Source organism: Cnephaeus nilssonii (assembly GCF_951640355.1).
Source record: "Cnephaeus nilssonii genome assembly, chromosome: 1".
NCBI lineage: Eukaryota > Metazoa > Chordata > Mammalia > Chiroptera > Vespertilionidae > Cnephaeus > Cnephaeus nilssonii.
This window is the reverse complement of record NC_137072.1, coordinates 23,784,540-23,811,338: the sequence shown is the minus strand read 5'-3', so window position 1 is coordinate 23,811,338 and position 26,799 is coordinate 23,784,540. Positions and strand designations below refer to the sequence as shown.

General features: G+C 36.6%; 1 protein-coding gene across 1 annotated transcript in view; it reads left to right on the top strand.

The window, feature by feature from the left end:
* The window catches only part of MALRD1 (MAM and LDL receptor class A domain containing 1), a gene marked incomplete at both ends in the record, with an annotated part of 625,033 nt that overhangs the window by 408,859 nt on the left and 189,375 nt on the right, over positions 1-26,799 (top strand). The window contains 2 exons of the mRNA XM_079776420.1: positions 13,783-13,911; positions 21,228-21,389. Coding sequence (XP_079632546.1) covers positions 13,783-13,911; positions 21,228-21,389 — 291 coding nt within the window. The remainder of the gene's footprint in view (positions 1-13,782; positions 13,912-21,227; positions 21,390-26,799) is intronic.

The window sequence follows — 26,799 nt, the reverse complement described above, 5'->3', positions numbered from 1 at the left end:
AAGTAAAGCTGTCTTTATTTGCAGACGACATGATATTGTACATAAAAAATCCGAAAGACTCCGTCAAAAAACTAATAGACATAATAAATGAATTCGGCAATGTAGCAGGATACAAAATTAACGCCAAGAAATCTATGGCCTTTCTATACACCAATAGTGAACTTACAGACAGAGAGACTAAAAAGGCAATCCCATTTACCATCGCACCAAAAAAATTAAGATACCTAGGAATAAACTTAACTAAGGAGGTAAAAGACCTATACACGGAAAACTACAGGACACTGAAAAAAGAGATAGAGGAAGACGTAAACAGATGGAAGAACATACCATGTTCATGGATTGGTAGAATCAACATCATTAAAATGTCCATATTACCCAAAGCAATCTATAGATTCAATGCACTCCCCATTAAAATACCAACGGCATATTTCACAGACCTTGAAAGAACTCTCCAAAAATTCATCTGGAATAAAAAAAGACCCCGAATAGCCACAGCAATCCTGAGAAAGAAGAATAAAGTAGGAGGGATCTCAATACCAGATTTCAAGCTGTATTACAAAGCCACTGTTCTCAAAACAGCCTGGTACTGGCACAAGAACAGACATATAGATCAATGGAACAGAATAGAGAATCCAGATATTGACCCAAACCACTATGCTCAATTAATATTTGACAAAGGAGGCATGAACATACAATGGAATAAAGACAGTCTCTTCAATAAATGGTGTTGGGAAAATTGGACAGATACATGCAAAAAAATGAAGCTTGATCACCAACTTACGCCATACACAAAAATAAACTCAAAATGGATACAGGACTTAAACATAAGACGGGAAACCATAAAAATACTAGAGCAATCCACAGGCAGCAAAATGTCAGACATATGCCAAAAGAAATTCTTCACTGACACTGCCCCTAGGGCAATGGAAGCTAAAGAGAAAATTAACAAATGGGACTACATCAAAATAAAAAGCTTTTTCACAGCAAAAGAAACCATCAACAAAACAACAAGAAGGCCCACTGCATGGGAGAACATATTTGCAAATGGCATCACTGATAAAGGTTTAATCTCCAACATCTACAGGCAGCTTATACAACTTAATAAAAGGAAGATAAATGATCCAATAAAAAAATGGGCAACAGACCTAAATAGAATCTTTTCAAAAGAAGACAGAAGGAAGGCCAAGAGACACATGAAAACATGCTCAACGTCACTAATTATCCGAGAGATGCAAATCAAAACAACAATGCGGTACCATCTCACACCTGTCAGAATGGCTATCATCAACAAATCAACAAACGACAAGTGTTGGCGAGGATGCGGAGAAAAAGGAACCCTCGTGCACTGCTGGTGGGATTGCAGACTGGTGCAGCCACTGTGGAGAACAGTATGGAGTTTCCTCAAAAAACTGAAAATGGAACTCCCATTTGACCCAGTAATCCCACTCCTGGGAATATATCCGAAGAAACTAGAAACACCAATTAGAAAGGATATATGCACCCCTATGTTCATAGCAGCACAATTCACCATAGCTAAGATTTGGAAACAGCCTAGGTGCCCGTCAGCAGATGACTGGATCAGAAAACTGTGGTACATCTACACAATGGAATACTATGCTGCCATAAAAAAGAAGGAATTCTCATCATTTGCAGCAACCTGGGAGGAATTGGAGAACATTATGTTAAGTGAAATAAGTCAGTCAATGAAAGAAAAATACCACATGATCTCACTCATTTATGGATAATAAAGAACATTATAATCTTGAACAAAAAGATAGATACAGAGACAGTAAAGCATCAAACAGACTGTCAGATTACAAGGGGAAGGTTAGGGAGAGGTGGGGGAGATAAGAGATCAATCAAAGGACTTGTATGCATGCATATAAGCATAACCAATGGATGCAAAACTCTGGGGGGTGGGGGCATATATGGGAGGGGGGTGTGGGGAGGGCAATGGTAAGATATGTACACATATAATACCTTAATAAAAAAATTGAAAAAAATAAATAAATAAATAAATAAATAAATATTTATCCTTAGTCCCAGTTTCAATAATAACCTCCAGTCCACAGTAAACCTATTAAATTCTGAAGATTTGAATGAAATGCTATATAGAAAATACAGTGCAGATTAATTTTTTATACATCTCACAAAATAGAGAGTTCATTGGAAAGGGTCAATGATAATATTCTATTGTGGTTAGATTTGTGTTTATTTTATGCAAGAAAGCATAACTTGATCATTGTTTGACCCTGAAATTTGCACATAAGTTTAAAATTATGTAACAGTGTCTTGTCGTGACCTTACTACATAAATAGTAGACAAGTTGTACTAATTAAAAAGTCTGAATCAGATTGTTCAGCATGTCAAAAGCTCTTCATCTTCATTAACGCCCATTAAAGGGATCACCACCAGAGAGGTTCCAGAACCTTATATTTTAAGGAAGGCTATACATTTCCTTGAACATGGGTGGGATTGTTCTCCTTTATTACACATATCATTGATTATTATTGCAGCCCTTCTACTTCTAGAGCGGGGCCAACTTAGATAAAAAGTAAATGTAGTTAACAGCTTATATCCTTTTAGTGCAGGTACCAACTTTTTCAAACTTACTAGTAAATAAATCAAGGTCATTTTTGGTTAAAGATTCTGGGATCTTTAATTGAAGATCAGAGAATTGAAGAAACAATTGTGCAAGCCAGCCTTGGGAAGCTTAAGCTCCAAGGACCTAAGCAACAGGGGCTCATGGAAATTTGTTCCAGTGAAGCGCCCAGTAGACACCTATGCCCCCGATCCTGCCATTTGTGTGTGTCTTGGTCCAACATTCCATCTCAATAGGAATAATCCCGTTGGCCTTTCTTTAATCAGCTGTCTATCCTGTGATAAAGCAGCCATGTTGGTATCACCATGAGATTCTTGGTAATGAGCATTAGAGGGTCCTGTGCTGTCTCCCTCCTGCTACACTCCTTCCCGGTTGGCAAGGGGTCTGTCCCTGAGCCTAAGTTCTTTACCTCATTATTTTTTAAAATTTTGTACACAAAAAATGTAATGGTTTTGTTTTTTTCAAGTTATTCCCACACCTTATTTCTACGGGATCAATGCTAGTAAACTCTTCAGCTTTATGTAACTCTTGATGTCTCCTTTCCAGTGCAAATGTACATGCCGGAGTGGGGATATCTATAGTGTGAGACAGTCTACAAGAGTAATTTTTAACTCTTTAAAGTCCAAAAATGTTAACAGAATTTATTTCTTACATATTACCTCATAAGACAAATGTGGTTTTGGAAGTTTTGGATAGCTGAAAATTATAATCATAGGTTACTTGTTAACAGCATTTTTGTACTTGCATTTATATTTAAAAAAAACAGAAAAATTTCAGTGAATTAACGAAGAAAGTGTTTTCAGATAATATCTAATATTTTATAGAATTTTAGAGGGAAAAGACCTAACAATCCAGAGTGTTTAAATGATTTTATTTCAAGTTATTTTGGGGTTTTACAAATATAGAAATAAGGCGTATTGACTATCAATTTAGTGATTAACCTATCATTCCATAATGGTTGTAAGAGAAATAGAAATAAGCAAACATAATTGCTGACTTGATTGGTAAGATATAAAAATTGTAGTTTTCAATGTGGTCAGAATGAATAAACTATTTATTACATGTTATGTAATTAGTGCATCAGTGGGGTCCCTTGGCCTGGCCTGTGGGGATTGAGCCAAAACCAGCTCTCCAACATTCCCCGAGGGGTCCCGGATTGTGAGAGGGCACAGGCCAGGCCGAGGGACCCTAGAGGTGCATGATCAGGGCTGGGGAGGGACTGCAGGAGGGCTCCAGGGCGTGTCTGGCCCATCTTGCTCAGTCCAGATCTGCCAGACCCCAGCAGCAAGCTAACCTATCAGTTGGAGAGTCTGCTCCCTGGTAGTCAGTGCACGTCATAACGACTGGTTGAATGGTCGAACAGTTGGACACTTAGCATATTAGGCTTTTATTATATAGGATATTTTGAACTGATATTTTGAAGCAAAGCTTCAGTATAAATTTTATGCAAAAGTTCCTGAACAGCCCTCGCCAGTATGGCTCAGTTGGTTGGAGCATCATCCCACACACCAAAAGGTGGCAGGTTCGATTCCTGGTCAGGGCACATACCCAGGTTGTGGGTTCCATCCCTGGTCCCTGGGGGTGTGCACGGGAGGCAACTGATCGATGTTTCTCTCTTACATCAATGTTTCTCATGTTTCTCTCTCTGTCTTTATCCCTTCCTATCTCTAATATCAATGGAAAATATATACTTGGGTGAGGATTAAAAAAAAAAAAGTTACCTGAGCAAAGGAAAAGACAATAGTATTCTGAGACAAATGTAATTAAATACGTAATTGAATCTGCTTCCTTTGTCATTCCCTGTCAGATGTCTATGATGTTGGTGCTTTAATGTACAACTCTTCCCTTATATCACACTCCACTGGAGTGAAGATGAATTTTGAGCAAAGTGTGTATTTCTTCTTAATATATCAATTCAAATTTTTTACTTTGATCTAAACACATGACATATTCCATCCATCATGGGTCTTTTTTAAGTCCAAGTTGGAATCTAGCATGTAAACAAATATTTTTAATGATTGGGCCACTTTTAATGATGATTATAATTTTCCTAAGTAATTTTTTTCTTTCCTTACAATTTTATGTAGCATACCAAATTCATCTTCCTCAAATTGATCTTCCTTTATTATCTTAACTGGAGGCCCATGGGGAGTGGGCCTAAGCCGTCAGTTGGACATCTTTAGTGCTGCCACAGAGACGGGAGGGGCTCCACCACATCACTGTGCTCATCAGCCATGAACCCAGCTTCTGGCTGAGCAGTGCTCCCCCTGTGGGAGCTCACTGACCACCAGGGGGTGGCTCCTGCATTGAGCGTCTACCCCCTAGTGGTCAGTGGGCATCACAGCAACAGGATGTTCTGCCATTCGGTCGATTTGCCTATTACCCTTTTATTATATAGGATATTCTATGTTGCCTTGTCCCATTTCTCTTCAGATTGTCTTTACTTTCTGCCTCATGTCATCACACACCATTGAGCATCCTTGTCCATGTAGCAACCAATAAATTACATCATTAGCTGTGTTTATATGGACTATCAAACTCACAGAATATATTACATCTCAGAAATTATATTAGGCAGTGATAATAATTACCACACAGCCCATTTATCCTCTGAACAGTTTTCAGTAGTTGACAGTTCTTTTATAATTATTTTTAACTGCAAGATTTTGTAGGAATGATTTAACCCAATGCATTTTAAATTTGCTAAATGCACTTCTCAGTTCTTAGTACTCTTAGCATGCTTTTAATCCATTTTAAGTTTAAATAGCCAACTATTCTGATTGCAATGGTAAAGTCCAGTTTACCAATTTTAAACACAGTTCAGCAAATATTACTTTATCACCTGAAAGGAGTCTGGGCTCTGTGCTATGTTTTAGGGGTATAGCAATAAATATAAAACAGTTACTTCCTTTAAGGATTCTTCTGTACTTTTTTCAGAATAAGCATGATTATTTTGTCCATTATATAGTCAATCAATGCAACAGAAAATGTATCATGGTACTGTATTTTAATACATCTATTATCATTGAGATTATCAAGGGCACTGAGTTTTGTTGTTGATTTATTATTTCCTCTGCCTTCTTCCTTGGCCTTCTAAAATTGTGTGTGTTTTGTTTTTGTTTTATATAAACCTTTAAACCAATTACTGGTATAATAATATATATATATATATATATATATATATATATAGCTTAGGGTTGAGCAATCTGTTGCCCTTAAAATATGTGAAATTTGAGCATGTCTTGTAAATAGCCAGCCATCTCCACCACATGGAATGTGAAGTATGAAGGCATAAAAACATGAATAAAGGCAAAATTGGTGAAAAAAATGTGTATCTGTGGACCATATATAGATGGGTACTGTGAAGTTTATTGTGAGGCAAGAAGTAGGGAAAGATAAAGTAGGAGGCAAAAAGAAAAGACAGTGTATGCATCTTTGGTCATGTTTAGTGTGTCTAATATGTTACAGAGAAATCCAATGGAAGATGTATAAGTGTATAAACTCAGGAAAAGTTACAGATTGGGATGTAGCTATTGGGTCATCAGCCCCCCAGTTGGTAGATACAACCATGACAGTAAATATGATGCCCAAGGAAGAGCAAAAGATAATGAGTCAGGGTCACAATTTGCTCCACAGGCATTTAAATGTCCATATTGGACCGGGAGCCCAGGGAAGAAAAGGACGGTTAAGAGGCAGCAGAACAGCAGGAATATGATGCCAAACACCTAAGGGCCTTAAGGGTTACAAAAGGGAAGACATTTTTGGCATATCAGAAGCAGCAGTAAAGTCCAGAATGGAAATGGTTGCTATGTCTTTTTTAAACGGTAGTTAGAAACTACCATTTAAAAGTCAAGTAATTGAGCAAGTTATCTTCTGGTAGAGGATTGGGAATTGAAAAGAGCTGAGGAGTTGATGAGGACTTCTGAAACATTAAACCGTTAATAACATTTCTTCATGCACAGAAATGTGTGCTCTTTGTCAGTTAAATCAGTTGCGTTTTGTTGTTGATGTTGTTTTATTTTCTTATTATTTCCTCTGCCTTCTTCCTGGGCCTTCTAAAATTGTGTGTGTTTTGTTTTATATAAATCTTTAAACCAATTACTGATATATATATATATATATATATATATATATATATATATACATATATATATATATATATATATATATATATATCTCTTAGGGTTGAGCAATCTGTTGCCCTTAAAATATGTGAAAAATCACAAAGAAAACTAAATACTTAAACTATGTCCAGATATAAAAATTTAAAGATAAAAATCTGGGTTTCATTCATTAAAAGAGAGGTTTGTACATATAATTTTCTTTCAGACAAATATAGACACAGTTTGTAGTCACCCTTTTTGTCTAAAAACATGAAAAGTTGATCTTTATGATATTTTCCACTTAGCAGGCAGCTTGCCTCTGCATCACAAGCAGAATCAGATTTTTTATATTTCCCCAAACTCTTGCTGTACACTGACATGGTCCAGTACCTCCAGTAACACTTCAGATAATGTGACACACACTGAGCTCTGCGGTCACTGAGATCACTGAGGTGACAGTTTCAGATGTGTTGCTATCAATTGTCTGATATGTGCACTGACCTTAAAACTTAGCAATTTTTCTAACATAAGACAGATTTAAGTGTTCATGGTGAATGGAAAATATGAAACACTGTTATTTTCTAAACATTTGAAAATCCTTGTTGTGTGATATTGAGTCTTCTGCAGTATTGAGATTTCCTTTTATGTACAAACTTGCCCCTGATGTTTCTAGAACAAGAGAGTACTCAAGCGAAATAAGAAGTTCATCTGTGAAGGAAGATTTGAGGTGCATAATCTTTTCCAAAATATCTATTCTTGAGCCTATTTCCCTTTCAGTATCCAAAATGTTTCTCTTCCTTCAAATAAATCTGAATCTTCCATATATTCAATGTGGTCAAATTTTCTTCATAAGGAAGCTAAGAAGAATGGAAGAAAATTCATATAGGAACTGCTTCCTCTCAGTTGATGGTCTGGCCTATTTTATTAATTGGCTGAATGACTGAGATGATAGGCACTTTAAAGTCCATCAACTGAATAAATGCATTAAATATTTATTAAAATAACTATAAACTTGAGCTACTTTTTATTGTCCTCTGACAGCCAGCCATAAATATCTTCAATTATAGCACAACATATACCATCTTAATAATAAGTTTTCATCAGCAGATTATGAATTATTTGAAGGTAAGAACTATCATAATATCCACCAGGGTGTCTGATAATTGCTTACTATATGTTTCTAGGATGAATAATTAAAGATTCTAAATAGATGACATCACTAGATATGAGCATATAGTCTTTTGTATGAAAAACTATTGATCAATGTTTTCATTTAGAGATCAATATTATATGACTTAACCTAAGGTTGCAGCTTTTATAAGAATGGTGTGGCTCAGTTGGTTGGACCATGCACTGAAAGTTTATTGTGTTTGATTCCTAAGGGCACATGTCTAGGCTCTGGGTTCAATCCCCTGTGAAGGCATGTATGAGAGGCAATAGATGAATGTTTATCATATATTGATCTCTCTTTCTCTCTCTCTCAAATCAGTAAAACATATTCTCAAGTAAGGATTTAACAAAAAGAATGGGAGTTCAAAATCATTATATTGGTCTACATCTTTTATTTGGACTGCCCATTTGCAATCAGTATTTACTGTCCATTATCAGCAGCTTTAACTAGAGAAAAACTTTTACTTAGAATGCTAAAACTTCTGAGATATACCTATAATAAAAAAAACTATCCAGGGATAATTTATCAAATTAAAATAGACAAATTACAAAGAAATTTCATACATTATCAAGTAAAAAGAAACCCTGGTTTTGGAAAAGTTTCCTCTTCTAACCACTACAAATACATCTTAATGTTTCTCTTGCTCTGAGTACACTCAGATGCTTACATATATTTACTTTTTTATGAACACAAAATAAAGAGAGATTTCTTTAAACAAAGATCTGCTATTGGAAAAAAGTGCAAGTGTCATAAAATTTACATTAAATAAGGAACATTATTTGGAGAAAATTGTTTTCTTTAGCTTTCTTGTGGTTGTTTTTAGAATTCATAATATTTTGACAGATTTTAAATATTAAATTTATATTGAAAGTTAGGCTATAGAAGAATTGACAAAATCATATAATAAGATACTATTTCCACTCACTGAAAACATAAAAATATGTCTAATGCACTTATTAATACTCTAAACTGAAATTTAAAGAAGAAAAAATATACTAGACCCAGAACCAAAGGAGAAGAATCAAAATATAGATCACAGGTGGAAGCTAACTTCCCAGTGGCCTAAAAGATGTGGGGACTGCATTTTATAATCCTGTGTGAGAAGAGGAGATCTAGGCATGACTCTTTTCGTACAGCTTAGTCTTTTTAGGTCAGGCTCAAAGAAATGTGGTTGTTTTTTCCAGGGGCTTGTGCAAAAATGAAGGAAATACAAACAAATAAGATAGGAGCTACCAGCCCCAAAACAAAACCCTAAACTTGTGTCACACCACATATAGGATAGTATGTCATGTGAGAATAAGAATTCCAAAACAGAAAATATTGATCATTTTCCATAATTGAAAAATGGCATGACTCTTCAAGTTATCGTAGCATAGAAAAAAATGGCACCTCGGTAGCAAGGAGCAACCTGGTACCCAGATCTTGGTTTCTAAGGGCATTCTCCAGTGAAGGAAACCAGTGCTCCAAATGGCTGATGACTGACTCTAGAACTGGATCAGGAAATATATGTTAACCCTGAGCAACTTGCAGTGCTAGAAAATCAGGTTGTGTCCAAAAGAAATGACTACATTGATGAGGTATGTCAAAAGGACACGGGAACTAACTTAAAGAGCTTCCCCTGGCCAAAACTGGAATAATGGGAGCAATAAAATAAAGTAGCATGAATCCTGTGTATAAAACTACTTAAATTCAAATAGAAATTTATAGTCAAGGACATCTTTTTTTTAAATTTATTTATTGATTAAGGTATCACATATTTGTCCTCATCTCCCCATTCCCATCCCACACCCCTCCCCACACATGCCCCCACCCCCCTGTTGTCCTTAACCACTGGTTAGGGTCATATGCTTGCACACAAGTCCTTTGGTTGATCTCTCCCCTTTACCCCTACCCTCCCCTACCTTCCCTCTGAGGCCCGACAGTCTGATTCATGCCTCCTTGTTTCTGGGTCTGTTCTTGTTCATCAGTCTATGTTGTTCATTATTTCCCCTAGATGAGTAAGATCATGTGCTATTAGAAATACACTTATAAGAACCAAAAATGAGACAAGCAATAATGGTTATGGTGACAGGCAAATGAATCAGTCTGTAGTGAGTTTCTTTCTGGGCCAACAGTTCTTTTGAGACCCAATTTCAATGTCCACCAGTTCCTTATGTGTACATGTCAGCACTGACATTACAGTTCTGGATGGTGGACAAATGGTGGTAATGCAGGTCCGACTCTCTCTGGTTTGGTCCTGGGCAACCTGCAGTGATGCACAGCTGCTAACTGCTAGTATGGGAAGGCCACGTCAGCGTCTTCCATCTCTGGACTGCTTCTCTTCTGTCTTCATGGCTGGAGTAGTCCTGTCGATTCCTCTGTTGCTGGAATCCACATGGTCTCCGAGTTCTTTTCTGAAAATATACAAACATATTCTCGACCAAAAGTTAATAAAGGAATATTTTCTATAAATTTGACTTGGGATCCTATTTCATTTTTTGCCCAAATGATTTTCCTCTGGCTTGTTTTGACACCTTGTGTGTTTTTCATGGGTGTCTTGCTTTTAGCCTTACAATTAATTTTCTAAAGTATTAATTTTCTAGATGTAATTTACTTACAGGATATTTTTCCTTACATGATATTCTTCTACTATCCCCTCCTTTTTTGATTTAAATGTTATGAGGCTTTTGAAAATTTTATAATGTAGTCTTGATGGCTTTTAAATTTTAATTTTTTGCACTATAATATTACTGTTTTAGGTTCATTACATGGTGCACAATTTTATCATGAGATGAAGTACCAATAAAAATTTTAGTTAACACTTTAGGAACACCTTTTTGTCCAGTACAATTAATTTTTCTAGAATATTCGCTTGTTTCAACTAGCCAATTTAAATTTGCCTGAAAACTTGACTACTATTTTACTGTCAAATTTGTTACTCTAACAATAATCTTATTTTACCCTGTAAATATTAGTGGAAGGGATTATTTGCCTTCTTGAGTAGGCCCTGAGCATTCCTGGTGGTAGGCTGGAATTAGATATCAAAAACCCACTTCCCCACACCATGGGTACACGACAACTCAAACAATTCTTGTTGCAGTGAGAGGGCAGCTGCTGTCGGCCAAGTCTCTGTCGGTCACCTGGGTCCTGATCTGAGCTGGGCATGGGAAGCACGAAGCAGCCATGGGGGCAGGAGACCTCCCTCAGAAGGGGCTAGGGTTCAGGCCCCTGCAATGTTGGGGGGGTGAGGTTCTGTGCCCCACCTCTGTTGACCCCCAAGTTTTCTCCTGATGGCCCCACTGCGACTGTGCCTATCTTAGGTTATTCCTTCCCTGAGGAATCTTACCCGTCTCTGGCTAACCAGCCATCCTCCGGGGCCAAGCAGGGTGACGTGAGATTCAGTTTTGTCTCCTTGGTAGCCTATGGCCCCGTGGCCTCCATGCCCAGCACCTGCCTTGGGATCCCCTCGCCTGCTGGCGGGGCCCCAGCACTGATCACATATCTTGGGAAACCCGGGTTTCTTCTCCAGGGAGGGTTCAGTTTGCCCCACTGGGCGAGAGACAGATCCATGCACCAGTCATCACGAGACTTAAGCCTCGACATGAACAGAGAGCTCATGCAACAGCTGTGAGCAATTGAAATGTGAGAAGAGGGTCCCTCTTGGCCTAAAGGGTAAGAGGGACAAATATAGAATGCTCAGGTGCCTTCCCAGGAGGCCCTCTACACAATGAAAGGGATTAAATCCTTACATGTGTCAAGGACATCTTTACTGTAAATTCTGTTTCAAAGCAGAATAAAGCCAGCTTTCAATTGATGTCACATTCAGGATGGTGACAGTTTGTTCAAATGCATATGAATTAACCCTATATATATATATACTTCATGCTTTCATTGGATTAAATATTCATTTCTTATGGCTACATAATTTTTCAGGCCTTTCCTTTCTAGGATTCTTCAGCCTATCTTGCTTTAGTTTTAGGTCTTTATGTCTCTGACAATCTTTTATGTTTTATTTTTATTTTTTGGCGAAAGTAAATAATTTAGTTTTTTTCATATGCCATATTCTGCCAGCCAGATTATCTTCATCTCTCTAACATGAGCTCCAAATTTTTTCCATCATTGCATCATTAACTATAGAATATTTGGGATTATCTTTTATTTCTTATATTTAACAACTTTATCAAATCTATAGAGTGTATCATACTAACTGGATGAAGAAATTGAAACTGGCTGAACAGGCATAAACATTATCACTCAAATAATCTAAATTTTCTATTTACCATGATGTTTTTGCTAACTGCAATCTGATTGACTATATTCTTGTCTTAAGGATCTACTTTTCTTAGAATTGTAGGCTTTCTAATATATATATATATATATATATATATATATATATATATATATATATATATTTTTTTTAGTATAATTCACATACAATAGGGATTCTAGCAGTTGCTTGGTTTACTGAAATTCAAAGCACTGACTTGATTTCTCTTCATATCTTTGTTATTCTATACTGTTAGGGAAATAATATTTAGAGATATAACCTATTTTAGTCAAATTTTTAAAAAACTAAAAATCCTATTACTTAGATTATGGGTTAAGACATTTCCTCTGTGGAGTATGAAATAATCTCCAATGCGTATATTTGCATACTAAATAATGTCTACATGTTGCTCTGGATAAGTGTAAATTTTCTCTAGTGTTTATTAAAATTATTTGGGAAAGATTCTAAACTAGCCAATGAACCTGACTGTAAGTTCTTCATCTTAGTGATGTTCCTAGTTGAAATATTTGCTATTGTCTTAGATGCTTTTTCTTCAATCTTCATATTTGGACTACATGTTACTGTTAAAGTATTTCTGCAAATTATTCAAGTTTTAGCTGTTGTGTGTGGGGATGATTCAAAGGATATGAAAATGCACTTTATCAAATCTATGGAGTTTTACCATTTTCCTTTATGGAAATACTGCCTAACCTTGAGTAACTTACCTTACCTCAGGCACACCAGACTGAACTTATAGTCTATGTATCAAAAGAATTGCTAAGCTTTATTTAATTTGTTGATTTTGATAAAAATAGTTTTATATCTTTAATGTGTATCACTTTGAAGCTGTGAAAATTATCATTAGACTTCATATCAGTTCAAGGGATATTCAATTATGTGACTTGCTTTGAAAATCCTGTCAATTCACTTTTCTTTTAGATGAAACCATTGTACTGTACCTTCAATTATTATAACCAGCATTTATGAAGCACAAAGTACGTAGTAGGTGCCATGTTAAATCCAAGAGAATACTGCTAAGGGGCTTGGAGTCTGAAGGGACAGACAGGCATGTAAACTGCTCTTATATGAGGTTCTGAGTATTTAATATAGGAATAAAAGAGGTCTTCACTGGCATAAAACAGGGGGTGTCCAACCAGGAAGTTGGATGATCAAGAGAAAGGCAAGACAAGGGTAGAGAGAGGAGTTGTTTCCTTGAGTCTTGAGGTTGAGAAGACCAGCAGAAGCACAAGAGAGATGGTCGGTGTAGGTAAAGGAAACTGCATATGAACACATGGGAAAATAAAGGACAAATGACATATTTGTGAAACCTTCTGTTGCAGGTGCTTATGAGAAGAGTTGCAAAACAATGAGAATTAAAAACTAAGGTACCAAAAAACAAAAGATTTGTTTAGAAGTTTGGGTTTATATAATAGCTAATGGTCAGCCTTTGACTAATTAAAGGATATTTTGAAATTACCATCTATATAACTTGCTGAACAATGGAGGTAGGACTGAGAGAGGGGAAGTTGTGTAGACATCTACCTTGGACAACTATTAAAATCACTAACTTATTTAATAGTGTGAAATATATAAAATGATTAAAATGAGTAATCAAATGTAATGAAACCATCACAAAGTAACACCTTTGTTTTTTCCCCAGTGGGAGAGACTTCTGAAATTTGCCCAGAAGCCACTGACTTTTTGTGCCACAACAAGAAGTGTATTGCATCCCACCTTGTCTGTGACTATAAACCAGACTGCTCTGATAGGTCTGATGAAGCTCACTGTGGTAAGTATATTTGTCTCTTCTAATGCTGCCAGCTCAGCACAGATTTTCACTTTATTAGTAGAGAAACATATTGGCATAGCTGAGAAGAAATGTTCTTTTCGTGCACTACAGTAGATTTAGAATAGCCAAACATTTTTTCAACTTCTCTATGAAAATATGCAGATGGCAGTCCTCTCTCATTCTTTTTACTCCTGTATTAAAAACTGCAATAAATCTATAGCAAATCATGTTAGAAAACTTTCCCATCATGTCACTATATAGAACTATGAGTGTAGCCAACACCACCAGCCATCTCCAGAAAGTTTTTATCTTGAAAAAGTATATCTCAGTACCCAATAAACAGCAAATCTCTATTCTCCCCACACCCCAGTTCCCAGCAACCATCATTATACTTTTTGTTTTTATGCATTTGAGAACTCTAGGTACCTCATATAACTGGAATCATACATAATTTTTTAAATTTTTTAGTGAATGGCTCATTTCACATAGCATAATGTCCTCAACATTCATCCCATATTTTAGTTTTAAATCAAAGTATAAAAGGAAGTGAAAGTAATTGGATTGTTTAAACTATACTATGAATATTACACATTATATTCTTTATTTTAAAATAATTATATATTTAATTTAATATGTGTATTTTCAAATGAAATTTATAATACATTAAATAATGCTTCTTACTGTTATTTCTAACTTCTTTTAAGTGCATCAGACCAGGTATCAAACCTGCAACCTGGGTATGTGTCCTGACCAGGAATTGAACCTGCCTTCTCTTGATATATGGGACAACACTCCAACCAATTGAGCCACACTAGCCAGGGACAAAAATACATTTTTTATACTTACTGTAAGAAATTGATTTCAATGGAATTCTAAAACACTTGTAAAATCACCATTTTCCCCACAAGACATAACAAATAGAACATTTCATAACCACCAGTAAAACATTAAAAACTAAGCCAAATTTATAAATGTTCTAAAGGAAAAAATAATTGAAATATGATGGCATAGATACATATATTCAGTGGAGAAAGGAATACTGTCACAGGCACATAGAAATGTTACTGTAGATAGTAAAATTATCTTCCTCTCATGTAAAGATGTATGTATATTAAAATCCTATCTAATAAGAGTAATATGCAAATTAACCATCACTCCAACACACAAGATGGCTGCCCCCATGTGGACACAAGATGGCCACCACAAGATGGCCAGCAGGGAAGGGCAGTTAGGAGGGACCAGGCCTGCAAGGGAGGGCAGTTGGGGGCAATCAAGCTTGCAGGGGAGGGCAGTTAGGGGTGACCAGGCCAGCAGAGGAGGGAAGTTGGGGGTGACCGGGCCTGTAGGGAAGGGCAGTTGTGGGGGACCCAGGCCTGCAGGGGAAAGCAGTTGGGGGGGACCAGGCCTGCAGGGGAGGGCAGTTAGGGGTGACCAGGCCTGCAGGGGAGGGCAGTTAGGGGTGACCAGGCCTGTAGGGGAGGGCAGTTAGGGGTGACCAGGCCTGCAGGGGAGGGCAGTTAGGGGCAAACAGGCTGGCAGGGGAGCAGTTAGGCATCAATCAGGCTGGCAGGGGAGTGGTTAGGGGGTGATCAGGCTGGCAGGCAGAAGCGGTTAGGGGCAATCAGAAAGGCAGGCAGGTGAGCAGTTGGGAGCCAGCAGTCCTGGATTGTGAGAGGGATGTCCGACTGCCCGTTTAGTCCCGATCCTACTGGGATGGGGCCTAAATGGGCAGTCGGACATCCCTTGAGGGGTCCCAGATTGGAGAGGGTGCAGGCCCTTTCATGAATTTTGTGCACCAGGCCTCTAGTATTTATATAAAAGTATATTCTTTCATTTATTCCTATTCTTAATATGGGCTAGGAACAACTTTCTGAACATTAGATATATAAAAATGAACAAGACATTGTTTTACACTTCAAAAACTTACTTTGTACTCTGTGTGTGAGGGACTATGAAGAAAATTGTATTTAAATCTAATGTGTTTTTTTCTCTCTTTTTAAAGAAGTTGTTAGTAAATGAGATGTTTCCTGGTTAATTGTAAAGTGTAACAAGTTCTATCAAGAATAAGGTTATCACAGCTTATTCAGAGAGTACAAATGAAGAATAGCATGTGTGTGTGTGTGTATATACCTGTATGTGCAATATAGAAACAGGCTTACAAAATGCTAGGGAGAGTTATAGGTAATTTGGGTTTTCAAATGTGAATGCTGCCCATGTTCTTCTGACTTCGCTCATTTTTCCTCTCAGACTGCCTTATATGCTTTTTTCCCCTCACATTTATTGATGTGAAAACACTCACAGGCAGTTTTGATTTTCTGAAACTGAAGTCAATTACTTATATCTGTTAGTGTTACCCACAACTATGATGGACAACTGCAAGAAATAGTTGAATTTATTAATATAAAAATAAAATATTGACAAATTAAAAAGCCACTTTTCTTAGTCTCTTGATACACTTTTTTTTTCATATCCACAAACAAAACTACACAGCATACAAAAATGTACAAGTGACTTAGTTCTGCACATTAACTTCATTAATATTTTATATTGATGGTCTTTTAGATATATTATCCAATGTAAATCATCAGGGCTACATTCCTGAAGTCAGATAATCTATGTGCATAATGGAATAAATTGCACATTTTTAAAATGACCTTTGGAGAAATATAAGAAAGAGTTGATCTTTTGGGTTATTAAACTGGAGTTCTCATTTTGACTTTGACCCTCACTTGTTGGGCAATTATTTAAATTCTCAATGACTCACTTTTCTCATCTGTTTAGTAGATATAATAACATCCATCCTATTGAGTGCTTTGAGAATTAAATGAAATAATGTAAAGAATGTCTCTGTTCAGTATCCTAGAATTGATAATGTTAGCTTTTTCCATATCATCATTTTTACATTCTCTGGAAAATTTTCAGTCATGTCTTATATACATGGCCTTTATGCTTACAGAAAATAAATGCAGTTATTCCTCAAAAATGTGTCATAAAATAAAATTTTCTTTTGCATCTTTACCTCCTGTTGCAAAATATATGGTTACAAATAAGTGAGATCGATTCTTAAAAAACAACAGCAACCCACAACAGTTAAATCAGAAAATGTGCTCTCTTCTTTCATGGAAGGAAATTATTACCTAAAACGTGTCAAGTGCACCTTGTGTTCTCAGCTGGGGATATCCAGCGTGCTGGCAGTCTCTTTCTCTCCTGCCTCTTACAGAGACAAACATCCTCTTTCCCAGTCTACCCAGATTCTTAAATACCCTTCTCAATGCAGCAAAGATGCCATTTCACAATGAGGATAAACTATTTAATATTCATGTATTATGCATTATGGTATGGCAAAATAAGGTGGATATGTGGATGTAAGGAATTAAAGATAAATATGGTGCTATCTCTTAAACATGTTAATTGATCAATATTTACACTGACCATACAACCATATTATTCCACTGGGAAAATGCCAATTGTTTAAAAGAATGTTACTAATGCTTTGAATCCTTCAAGGGGTCATGATAAAGATCACACACAATTTATAAAATCATTTTTCTAAAGCAATAGCTATTTTGAAAATACAGATGATACATAGACCTCATCAAGAAACATTGCAAAATCTTCATATCATTCATCATTCAATAATTATGTATGGGAACACTTTGATATATATGATGTAGTTCACTAAAAATTACTGATCACATGGAAATGTTTATAGTAATATAATTGTAAACAACAAGTAAGATGACAATATAAAATAAAGAAGTAATGAATTTCCAAATTAGTGGTAACAACTATAATGCCATAAACCCACACATGCCCCGAGAACTGGAATGGTCTTCAAAGGCAGAGATGGTATAGACATTGGACATTCAAGGAAGATGGAATGGAGAAGAGGAGATAAAGATACTTGTAACAGAAATTCCAACCTTACGCAGTTTACATGGACAGGAGTCCCTGCTAGTTGCTTTTCATTTCTTTTTGTTGCTTAAAAACAGAACTCCAATTTTATCTGGGGCGGCATTGTGACCAGCTGCAAATACCACCATCTCCAATCTTCCTTACAGCCACCAGAGGCCAATGAATACACATGGGAATTGTGGAAAGGTGTCTCTTTCAGAAAGAAAAAGCGCTTTCCTCTTTTTGTCTCCCTCAATGCTTGAATGTTTGTGACCCATGGAAGTACAGCAGTTGTCTTGCAACCATGCATGAGCATGAGGATGACAAGGTGACAGCATTGAAAGGTGGGAAATGTGTGCTTCACACCGCACCCACTGCACGGCTGCACCACAATGCCAACCTTAAACTGACAACTTCCCAACTTACTGTTAATTGAAATAAATTAATTCCTGTCTGTTTGAGTTACGAAGATTTGGTATTCAGTAAAGCCAGCTCCTCCCCATCAAATTCTGCAATCCTGAGTATCTCATTTTTGCAATGATATCCTGAGAAAGGACAAATAGATTTTCTTCCTTTTTGATTTTTTTTTAAAGAAAAAATTTCCTAGGTGCCTTTTCTCCAATAAGTCTCATTGTCTAGATTTGCATCCCACGTTGATGCCTAAGCTAATTAAGAAAGAGGAACATGGCATCACAATTGCTGAGATAAACCATCAGTCAGTCACCCCTGGAGCTGCTGAGGGGCTGTTTCACCCATAAAACACAGACCTGACTGAGATAAGGTTTATACCTGGAGAAAATTGCAATTCTCTCCTGAACAAGAGAGGGAAGGGATGGCTGACAAATGAGCACCCAAATGCTAGAGAAAACATTTTAAAAAGTGAGAATTAGCTTTAACCATAAAAGTTGAAGAAAGTCTGTTTTTATTCAAGAGATAATTTTCTGAAAAATTCGGTTGGCAGGCAATTTTAAATATGAGACAGATTTCAGCCTGAAAAACACTTTGCATTGCATAAAGGTTACTGCATTCAAGGCTAGAGATTTTGGAGAGTATCTTCAGACAATGTGAAAACTTGAATATTTTTAGCCAGGGAAATAACACATAAGAACTTTCTTAAAGGCGATTAATGTGGTTTGCGTTTGTAATGTTGATAGATTGAAGGCTGCGTTAAAAAAAAGAGACTCCATTAAACCAGGTGGCTGAAACCAATGGAACTGGAACAGGCACTATGGAACTGCAAGGAAGGAAATGCATTAAATAAGTTTTCAAAGGGGGAATGTACAGGTATTTGGTGATAGATTGGATATGAAAATGAAGAATGCAGAATCAAAGATAACTCCAAAGTTAGAATCTTTAGAAAGAGAGAAGATTCATCCTATGAAATTAGTCAATAATCTCAAAAAGAAGAACCCAACTTGAGAAGTGAATGATGAGTTTGTTTTAGGCTTGCTTGGTTTCGAGGTAATGGTTGTGTATTCCACATGAAATGTTCAAAAAGCATTTGAAGATAAACGCCTGCATTTCATCATGGCTGCGGATTTATTTGTAAGCCATCTGCATAAAAGTGTGAAGGGCCCCTGGACAGGATGAGTGAAGATATACAGAGTGAGAAATTTAAGTAAATAAATACATATTTTTTAAATCAAGAGGGACACCGTGACTGTATCTGCAAGTTACAGGAAAGTAATTAGTAGAGAATGTGAGATTGGCGAATGTGGAAAAATTGTGTAACTTTGAAATAAATGAGGCTGTGGAATCCTAAAAATAGTGTTGCTAAGGAGTAGAGATCATAGACTGAGATTAGCGCTAGAAAGGAAAAGTTTCAAAATTTGATGTAAAGAGAATGAAAGGGAATTGATCCTGATTGCATGCATATCCCTAGGGTCAAAGATAAAGGTCATATATTAAATAAATTGGAGCTAGGACAGAGCGGTCACAGAGAAAGGAAAAGGATGTAGGATAATTATTGCCAGGCCTATGTGTTGGAGAGTCAGTTACACAGACATACAATAGTACAGAGCCTGGATGTGACATTATTCTGAAGAACCCACAGTGGCTGTCTTGTATGTACATGGATAGGTTCTGCATTTTTGCAGTTGTGCTGGTTAAACACCTGGAGAACTGAATCTCTCACTTTTATCCACATTGTTTGCATAATATAAACCTATCTAAGCCATGGGTTTGATACAGAAAAGCATAAAGATATATAGTGTCCATAAAGAAACACATAAAAATCAATTAATTATAAATTATGTAGAATGAGTGAAATAAATGTACACAATTTAAAGTGATTTTACTTTTGGAGATAAAATGCAATCATACCTGAGAAGTGAAATGCTGATACTTTATGAAAATTCTCTCAGAGATCCAGAAAATTTTCTATAAAGATATGAAAGCTATTTTTGCTATATATTTGGTGTCCATTTTAACGGCAAGTTTTTCTTCTGATGAAGTTTCTATATGCTAGTATTAGTTTGATGTTAAGAAAAAGTTATAAACAAGAAACTACTTGAAGAAATGTTAAAATAATATAAACTTCATATTTCTAAAAAAAACACCAAAAAACAAAACAAAACAAAAACAAAAACAGAAAAAAAGGATAGGAAAAGTCAATGACAATCTCAGTTGATTCCTACTGATTCAGTCACCCAATAATTCACTCTGCATGTACAACACAGTTTTTATAGCGAATGCTCAAATACAATAACTGCTATGCAAAATAATAAAAAGAAAAATGAAAGCAGATAACAGAATGTTATGATGGCACTTTTCACAGATGACTAGTTGTTATCTCAACTAGTTATTATCACAACACAGTTATTATCTAGTAATTTATATTGTGAATAACTTAATTTTTAATGAGTTATCAATCAACACTTTTAGAAGAGAACATCTTTCATTATTTACTGACTAGTTCTGAAATGTTGTACATGGGTGATTGTATCGTATGCCAAAAGGGTGTGTGTCCGTACAGTTTACTGTTTCACCCAAAGCCACCTTTTCTTTAGTTAATGAGTTTGCCTCGCTAACAGTCTATGCTGTTCAAACACCAGAGTACTCAGAGCAACTGAATTAATATCCAGACAACTGAAGCTGTTGATTTATTTGATTCGATAGGTATTATAATGTTATGTTCACTGTTTATGTGTAGATAGTTTTATCTATCATTTATAAGTATCATTAGTCAATCCATATAGCTTCTTAATGGGAAAATGACAATATTCATGCACAGCTTCTGGACCCTGGGCTAAAAAAGCTGGTTACAACTGATATTATCAAAGGGTGCAAATGTCCTGGTTCTATGCATTTATTTATAAAGAATTAGAATATGCAGATATTAATTAAAATCATCACTAATGTAGTAAAATATCAAGTGCAATATGGATTTTCAGAACATTTCAATAAAATGTTTGTTTCCTTAGGCCAGTACACAACCACAACAGGAAGCTGTAACTTTGAAACAACTTCCAGCAATTGGACCACAGCCTGTAGTCTTACTCAAGACTCTGAAGATGACTTGGACTGGGCCATTGGCAACAGAGTGCCTGATGAAGCACTGAGTGCAGACTCTGATCATACACCAGGTAACCCTACTAGAGATACACAGGCTCTTGGAAACCTGCTTTATCTATTTGATTGAATGCTGGTGTGTGTCTGTTATGCCTGCAGGTGGGGGAGGAGGGGCAGTTATAAATCAATAGGGATTATGAAAAGAAAGTTAGTACTTTCTGTTTAACCCCTGAATTACTGAATAGACTCAGAACTGACATTGCTACAACAAGGAAATCCATGACTTATATTTTAAGAGAGTCACAGAATGTTTTCCCTCTACCCTAAATGTGTTTCTTAAATCAACAATCAGAGCAGTGACAAGTAGGGGGCAATCAGATTAATGCATGAAAAGGTTTACAATTAGCAATGATAAGAATTCTCAAAATACGCAATGGCCAGTAGCTGGACACCAATTTTATTCTAGTCTCTCTGAAGGTCCAAGACAGAGAGGTAAGTTGGTGATGGAGGAATGAGCATCCACAAATGTCCTGTGATTTTAGGTAAATGTAACCTTTAATGGTTTTACAGTTAGTAGAATCAGAGTATAAGTAGGATAGTAACCTTATTTATATTGAGCCTGGAATCTTGCCTACTCAGCACTTTTCTTCTTTAGGAATTAACTTTCCCCAGGGGTAAAAAATAACTTTTTTATAGATAAGTTTTCTTAGGAATAAAAAAATAACATGAGATAGTTGTGATGGTTAATTTTATGTAGCAACTTAGAGGGTGTTATTGGACAAGGTTAACATTTTTTTTTACATTCAATATTATTTTGTTTTAGTTTCATGTGCACAACACAGTGGTTAGACAAGCATACATAAAGTGTTCCCCCTGCTATTTCCAGCACCAAATTGGCAACATATATAGTCATTACAGCTTTATTGACTACATTTTCTATGCTGTACTCTGTGTCCCTATGGCTATTTTGTAACTACCAATCTGTACTTCTCAGTCCCCTCACCTTTTTCACCCAGCCCCTCAACTCCTCTCCACCTGGCAACCATTAGTCTGTTCTCTGCACTTATGATTCAGTTTCTGTTTTATTTATTTGCTTAGATTGTTCTCTAGATTCTACATATAACTGAAACCATATGGTATTTATTTTTCTCTGACTGATTTATTTCACTTAGCATAACACCCTCTAGGACCATCCATGCTGTCGCAAATGGTAAGATTTTGATCTTTCTTATGGCTGAGTAATATTCCATTGAGTAATGTACCACAGCTTTTTTATCCACTCGCCTAGTGATGGGCACTTAGATTGCTTCCATAGCTTGGCTATTGTAAATAACACTGCAATGAACATAGGATGGGGGTTCATCTATTCTTTTGAATTAGTGTTTTGGGTTTAAGCAGTTCCATTTTTAATATTTTTAGCAACCTCCATACTGTTTTCCATAGTAGCGGCACCAATCTACATTCCCACCAACAGTGTATGACTGTTCCCTTTTCTCCACATCTTCCCCATCACTTGTTTGTTGATTTATTGATGATAGCCATTCTGACAGGTGTGAGGTGATATCTCATTGTGGTTTTAATTTGCATTTCTCTGATTGAGCATCTTTTCATATGTCTATTGACCATCTATATGTCATGAGGTTAACATTTATATCAGTAAACTTCAAGCAGATTGCTCTCCATAATATGGGCGGTCCTCATCCAATCAATTGATGGCCTAATAGAACAAAGCAGATGGGCTGCCCAACCAGAAGTTAATGTCACCAACAGACTGCCTTTGGACTTCATCTGCACCATTGGCTTTCCTGGGGCTCCAGCCTGCTGGCCCACGCTGGGCAGTTAAGGCTTACCAGCATCATAATCATATGACCCATTTCCTTATAACAAATGTATTTCTATATTTACATACATTTTATTAGTTCTATTTTTCTGGAGAAACCTAACAAATAAAAATTACTCAAAAGGATGGAAGCATAGGCACAATGAAAAAGAGCAAGATTATATAAATTAAAATAACTTTTCATAGGAAAAATATATGAGGTTGGCCCAGACATTTTATGACTAGGGAGAATAGAACTATAGTTTTATTGTTTTTACATTTTAGGCAGATTGAAAATGACATGATGATCAGTTACAACATGTGTACTCATTCTTATTTTAAAGTTGTTCCCTAATTCATCTTCAAATTGAACATGTTTATTTCTTTTGACCTGCCAGGTTATATTTCCTCTTCCTTTTACCAAGCTGTTTTTTTCTTTAAAAACATGAAGTTAATATACACCATATTATATGTTAAAAGAACAGAAAAGAGAACCAAGACACTGAGGTCAGTAATTAGGAGGATTTAATATATAACAAAAGTTAATTCAATTTAAAAAGATGTATTATTTAATATGGTGCTGGTATATCTGGTTATTCACCTGGAAATAAATAAAATTAAACCCATTTTTCTTCTGCATATTTCATATACAGAAATATAGCCTAGATTGATTAAGGACTTAAATGTAACAAATAATAAAATTCTTGCAAGAAAACAGAGGATAAGCAATGTGCAATTTAAAGACAGGATCTAACTTCCAAAAGTTCAGAAGCTACAAAAGAAAAGATGTACATATTTCATTATGTGAAATTTTAACTGTGGTCTAAAGTTTTCATAAATAAAACCAATAGGCACATAATAGGTTAGAAAATTTTTCCTTACAGATTACAAGTAAGATTATATTTATGTCATCTCTATCTCTATCACTATCTCTATCTCTATATCTAATCTATATCTATATCTATCTATTGCATAATCAATTCACAGATGATTACATTAATATAATCTACAAATATATTCAATGATGCTCAAGTTCACAAGTTATCAGAAAAATGCAAAATAAATAATAAAGAGATGGAGAAAAAATATTTTCAAAAGCCACCTATAGATGGCTGAGAGAAAGAGTGGAGAAGCAGGGGAAGGATACTCAAACATGGTTATGGGAAATGTTCATGGATTGGAAAACATTCTGACCATCTATAATAATAAAAGTGTAATATGCTAATTAGACTGGACAGCCGAATGACCTTCCAGACTTCATTCTGTATGTCCTTCCAGATGAAGCCACAGTGGCCAAGGCAGAAGCGGTTAGGGGTAATCAGGCAGGCAGTCGAGTGGTTAGGGACAATTAGGCAGGCAGGCAGAGGGGTTAGGGGCAATCAGGCAGGCAGGTAGAGTGGTTAGGGGCAATCAGGCAGGCAGGCAAGCAGTTAAGGGCAATCAGGCAGGCAGGCAGAGGCGGTTAGGGCCGATCAGGAAAGCAGGTAGAGGCGGTTAGGGCCGATCAGGAAGGCAGGCGAGCAGGCAGGCAAGTGGTTAGGGGCTATGAGGCAGGCAGGCAAGTGGTTAGGGGCTATGAGGCAGGCAGGCAAGTGGTTAGGGGCAGTGAAGCAGGCAGGCAGAGTGATTAGGGGCGATCAGGCAGGCTGGCAAGCTAGCAGTTAGGAGCCAGTGGTCCCTTCAGGATCAGGCCTAAACTGGCAGTCGGACATCCCCCAAGGGGTCCTGGACTGCGAGAGGTGCAGTCCAGGCTGAGGGACCACCACCTCCCCGTGCACAAATTTTGTGCACCAGGCCTCTAGTATAGAAATAAAAAGACCAATACAGAAGCACATGTGTATAGGGAATCTTACTTCAGCATTATTTGTGATTGGAAAAAAAAAGGAAATAAAATAAATGTACATTATTCATACATTCAGTTATTGGTTCCTTGTTGCTTTATTGGTCTACTAGAGACCCCATGCATGAAATTCATGCATGGGGCGGGGGGATCCCTCAGCCTGGCCTGCACCCTCTTGCCCCTAACTGCTCTCCCCTGCCAGCCTGATTGCCCCTAACTGCCTCTGCCTTGGCCCCCACCACCCACCGTGGCTTTGTCCGGAAGGACGTTTGGAAGGATGTCTGGTAGATGTCTGGTCTAATTAGCATATTACCCTTTTATTAATATAGATTGAATGTCAGGCACTCTTTAGTCTTGGGAATACATTAGTGAATAAAACATAAAAATTGCTGCCGAAGTGGAGTTCACTTTCTACAAGGAGAGTCAAGATAATGAACAAACAGTTCCAATTGTATGGACTGTTAGAAGTTGAGGAGAAAGAAGGAATGAAGTAGGACCAAGAAGGCCCAAGGATGGGTGTGTGCATTGCAGTTGCAGGGGAAAAAGGGAGGGAGGGATGGCTGTTAAAATATACTGATCAAAGTAGGCTGCATTGAGAAAACGCCATTTAAATAAAAAACTCCACACTTGAAAGAGGTGAGGAGTGAGCCATCTGGATGTCTAAGGAAAGTGACAGAGTGATAGTAGAGTGACAGCCAGTGCCAAATGCCCTGAGGTCAGACACCTGGTTGGAGTCTGAACCTGGGCCCCACTGATGGTTTGGGTATGGAATTAGCTGGTGTGGGGCTGTCCTGTGCAGTGTAGGATAGTGGGCAGTATCCCTGGCCTCTACCCACCAGTTGCAGTAGCACTTCTCTCCTAGTCTTGACCAGTCAAAACGTCTTAGAAATTCCTTGGGGCCCAAATCACCACCCTCCCCGCCCCCACTTCTGTTGAGAACCTGGAGGAACAACCTGGAGGCCAGTGTAACCTGTTAAACACACAGCATGCGATGTCATGCAATCCATAAAACAGAGTTTCATGTTATACAGTTGATGTGTAGGGATTTCCAAAAGATACTATTAAAAGGGTAAAGCCATATGCAAAATTATTATATAGTATGACCCAGTTTTTCTAAAGCAAAGAATGACTAACATCTTTTATTTGAGCATATGAATAAATATATAGGTAGATATGTCTATGAATAACTATATGACTATAGAAAAAATTATGATAAAACATATATTCATTTATTAAAATGGATTACTACTTGGATGGTGATAGGGTTCAAATAAAGGAGAGGATGATAAATCTAAAAGTAAAATAAGTAAAACAGGAATTGCACCTCATAAGAAAATTGAATATACATGATGGTAGAACATTTATGTATTTATGGAATTGTGGTGTATATTTTAAATGTTTACCACTTAAAAAGCTTTTCACTTTTTTAATATTTAGTTTTGTTCAATGTTTCTTTTCATCAATTTTACATTACTAAGGATTCCCTCTTTTCCTAAAAAATTTAAAATATAATTAAGCAGAAAAAATAAAAAGTTGTCTCGTGGCGGCTGCCAGAGTCGTGCGGGCCAGGGCGGGGTGGAGGGTGGAGAGTGGAGGGTAGAAATAAAAATAAAAATAAAAAAGTTGTCTCGTAATATCAGTAGAGTGATATAACCATCTGTAAGCTTTGTATTTTGTAATTTAGAAAATGTAATGTGAGTAGGTTTTTTGTTATGGAATATTTTTAGCAATATAGTTTTAGTTAGAACATAGTATTTTACATTTTGGGTATATCATAATTTATAAAATTATTTAATGTTAAAGTTAAATTATTTTTTGGCACATG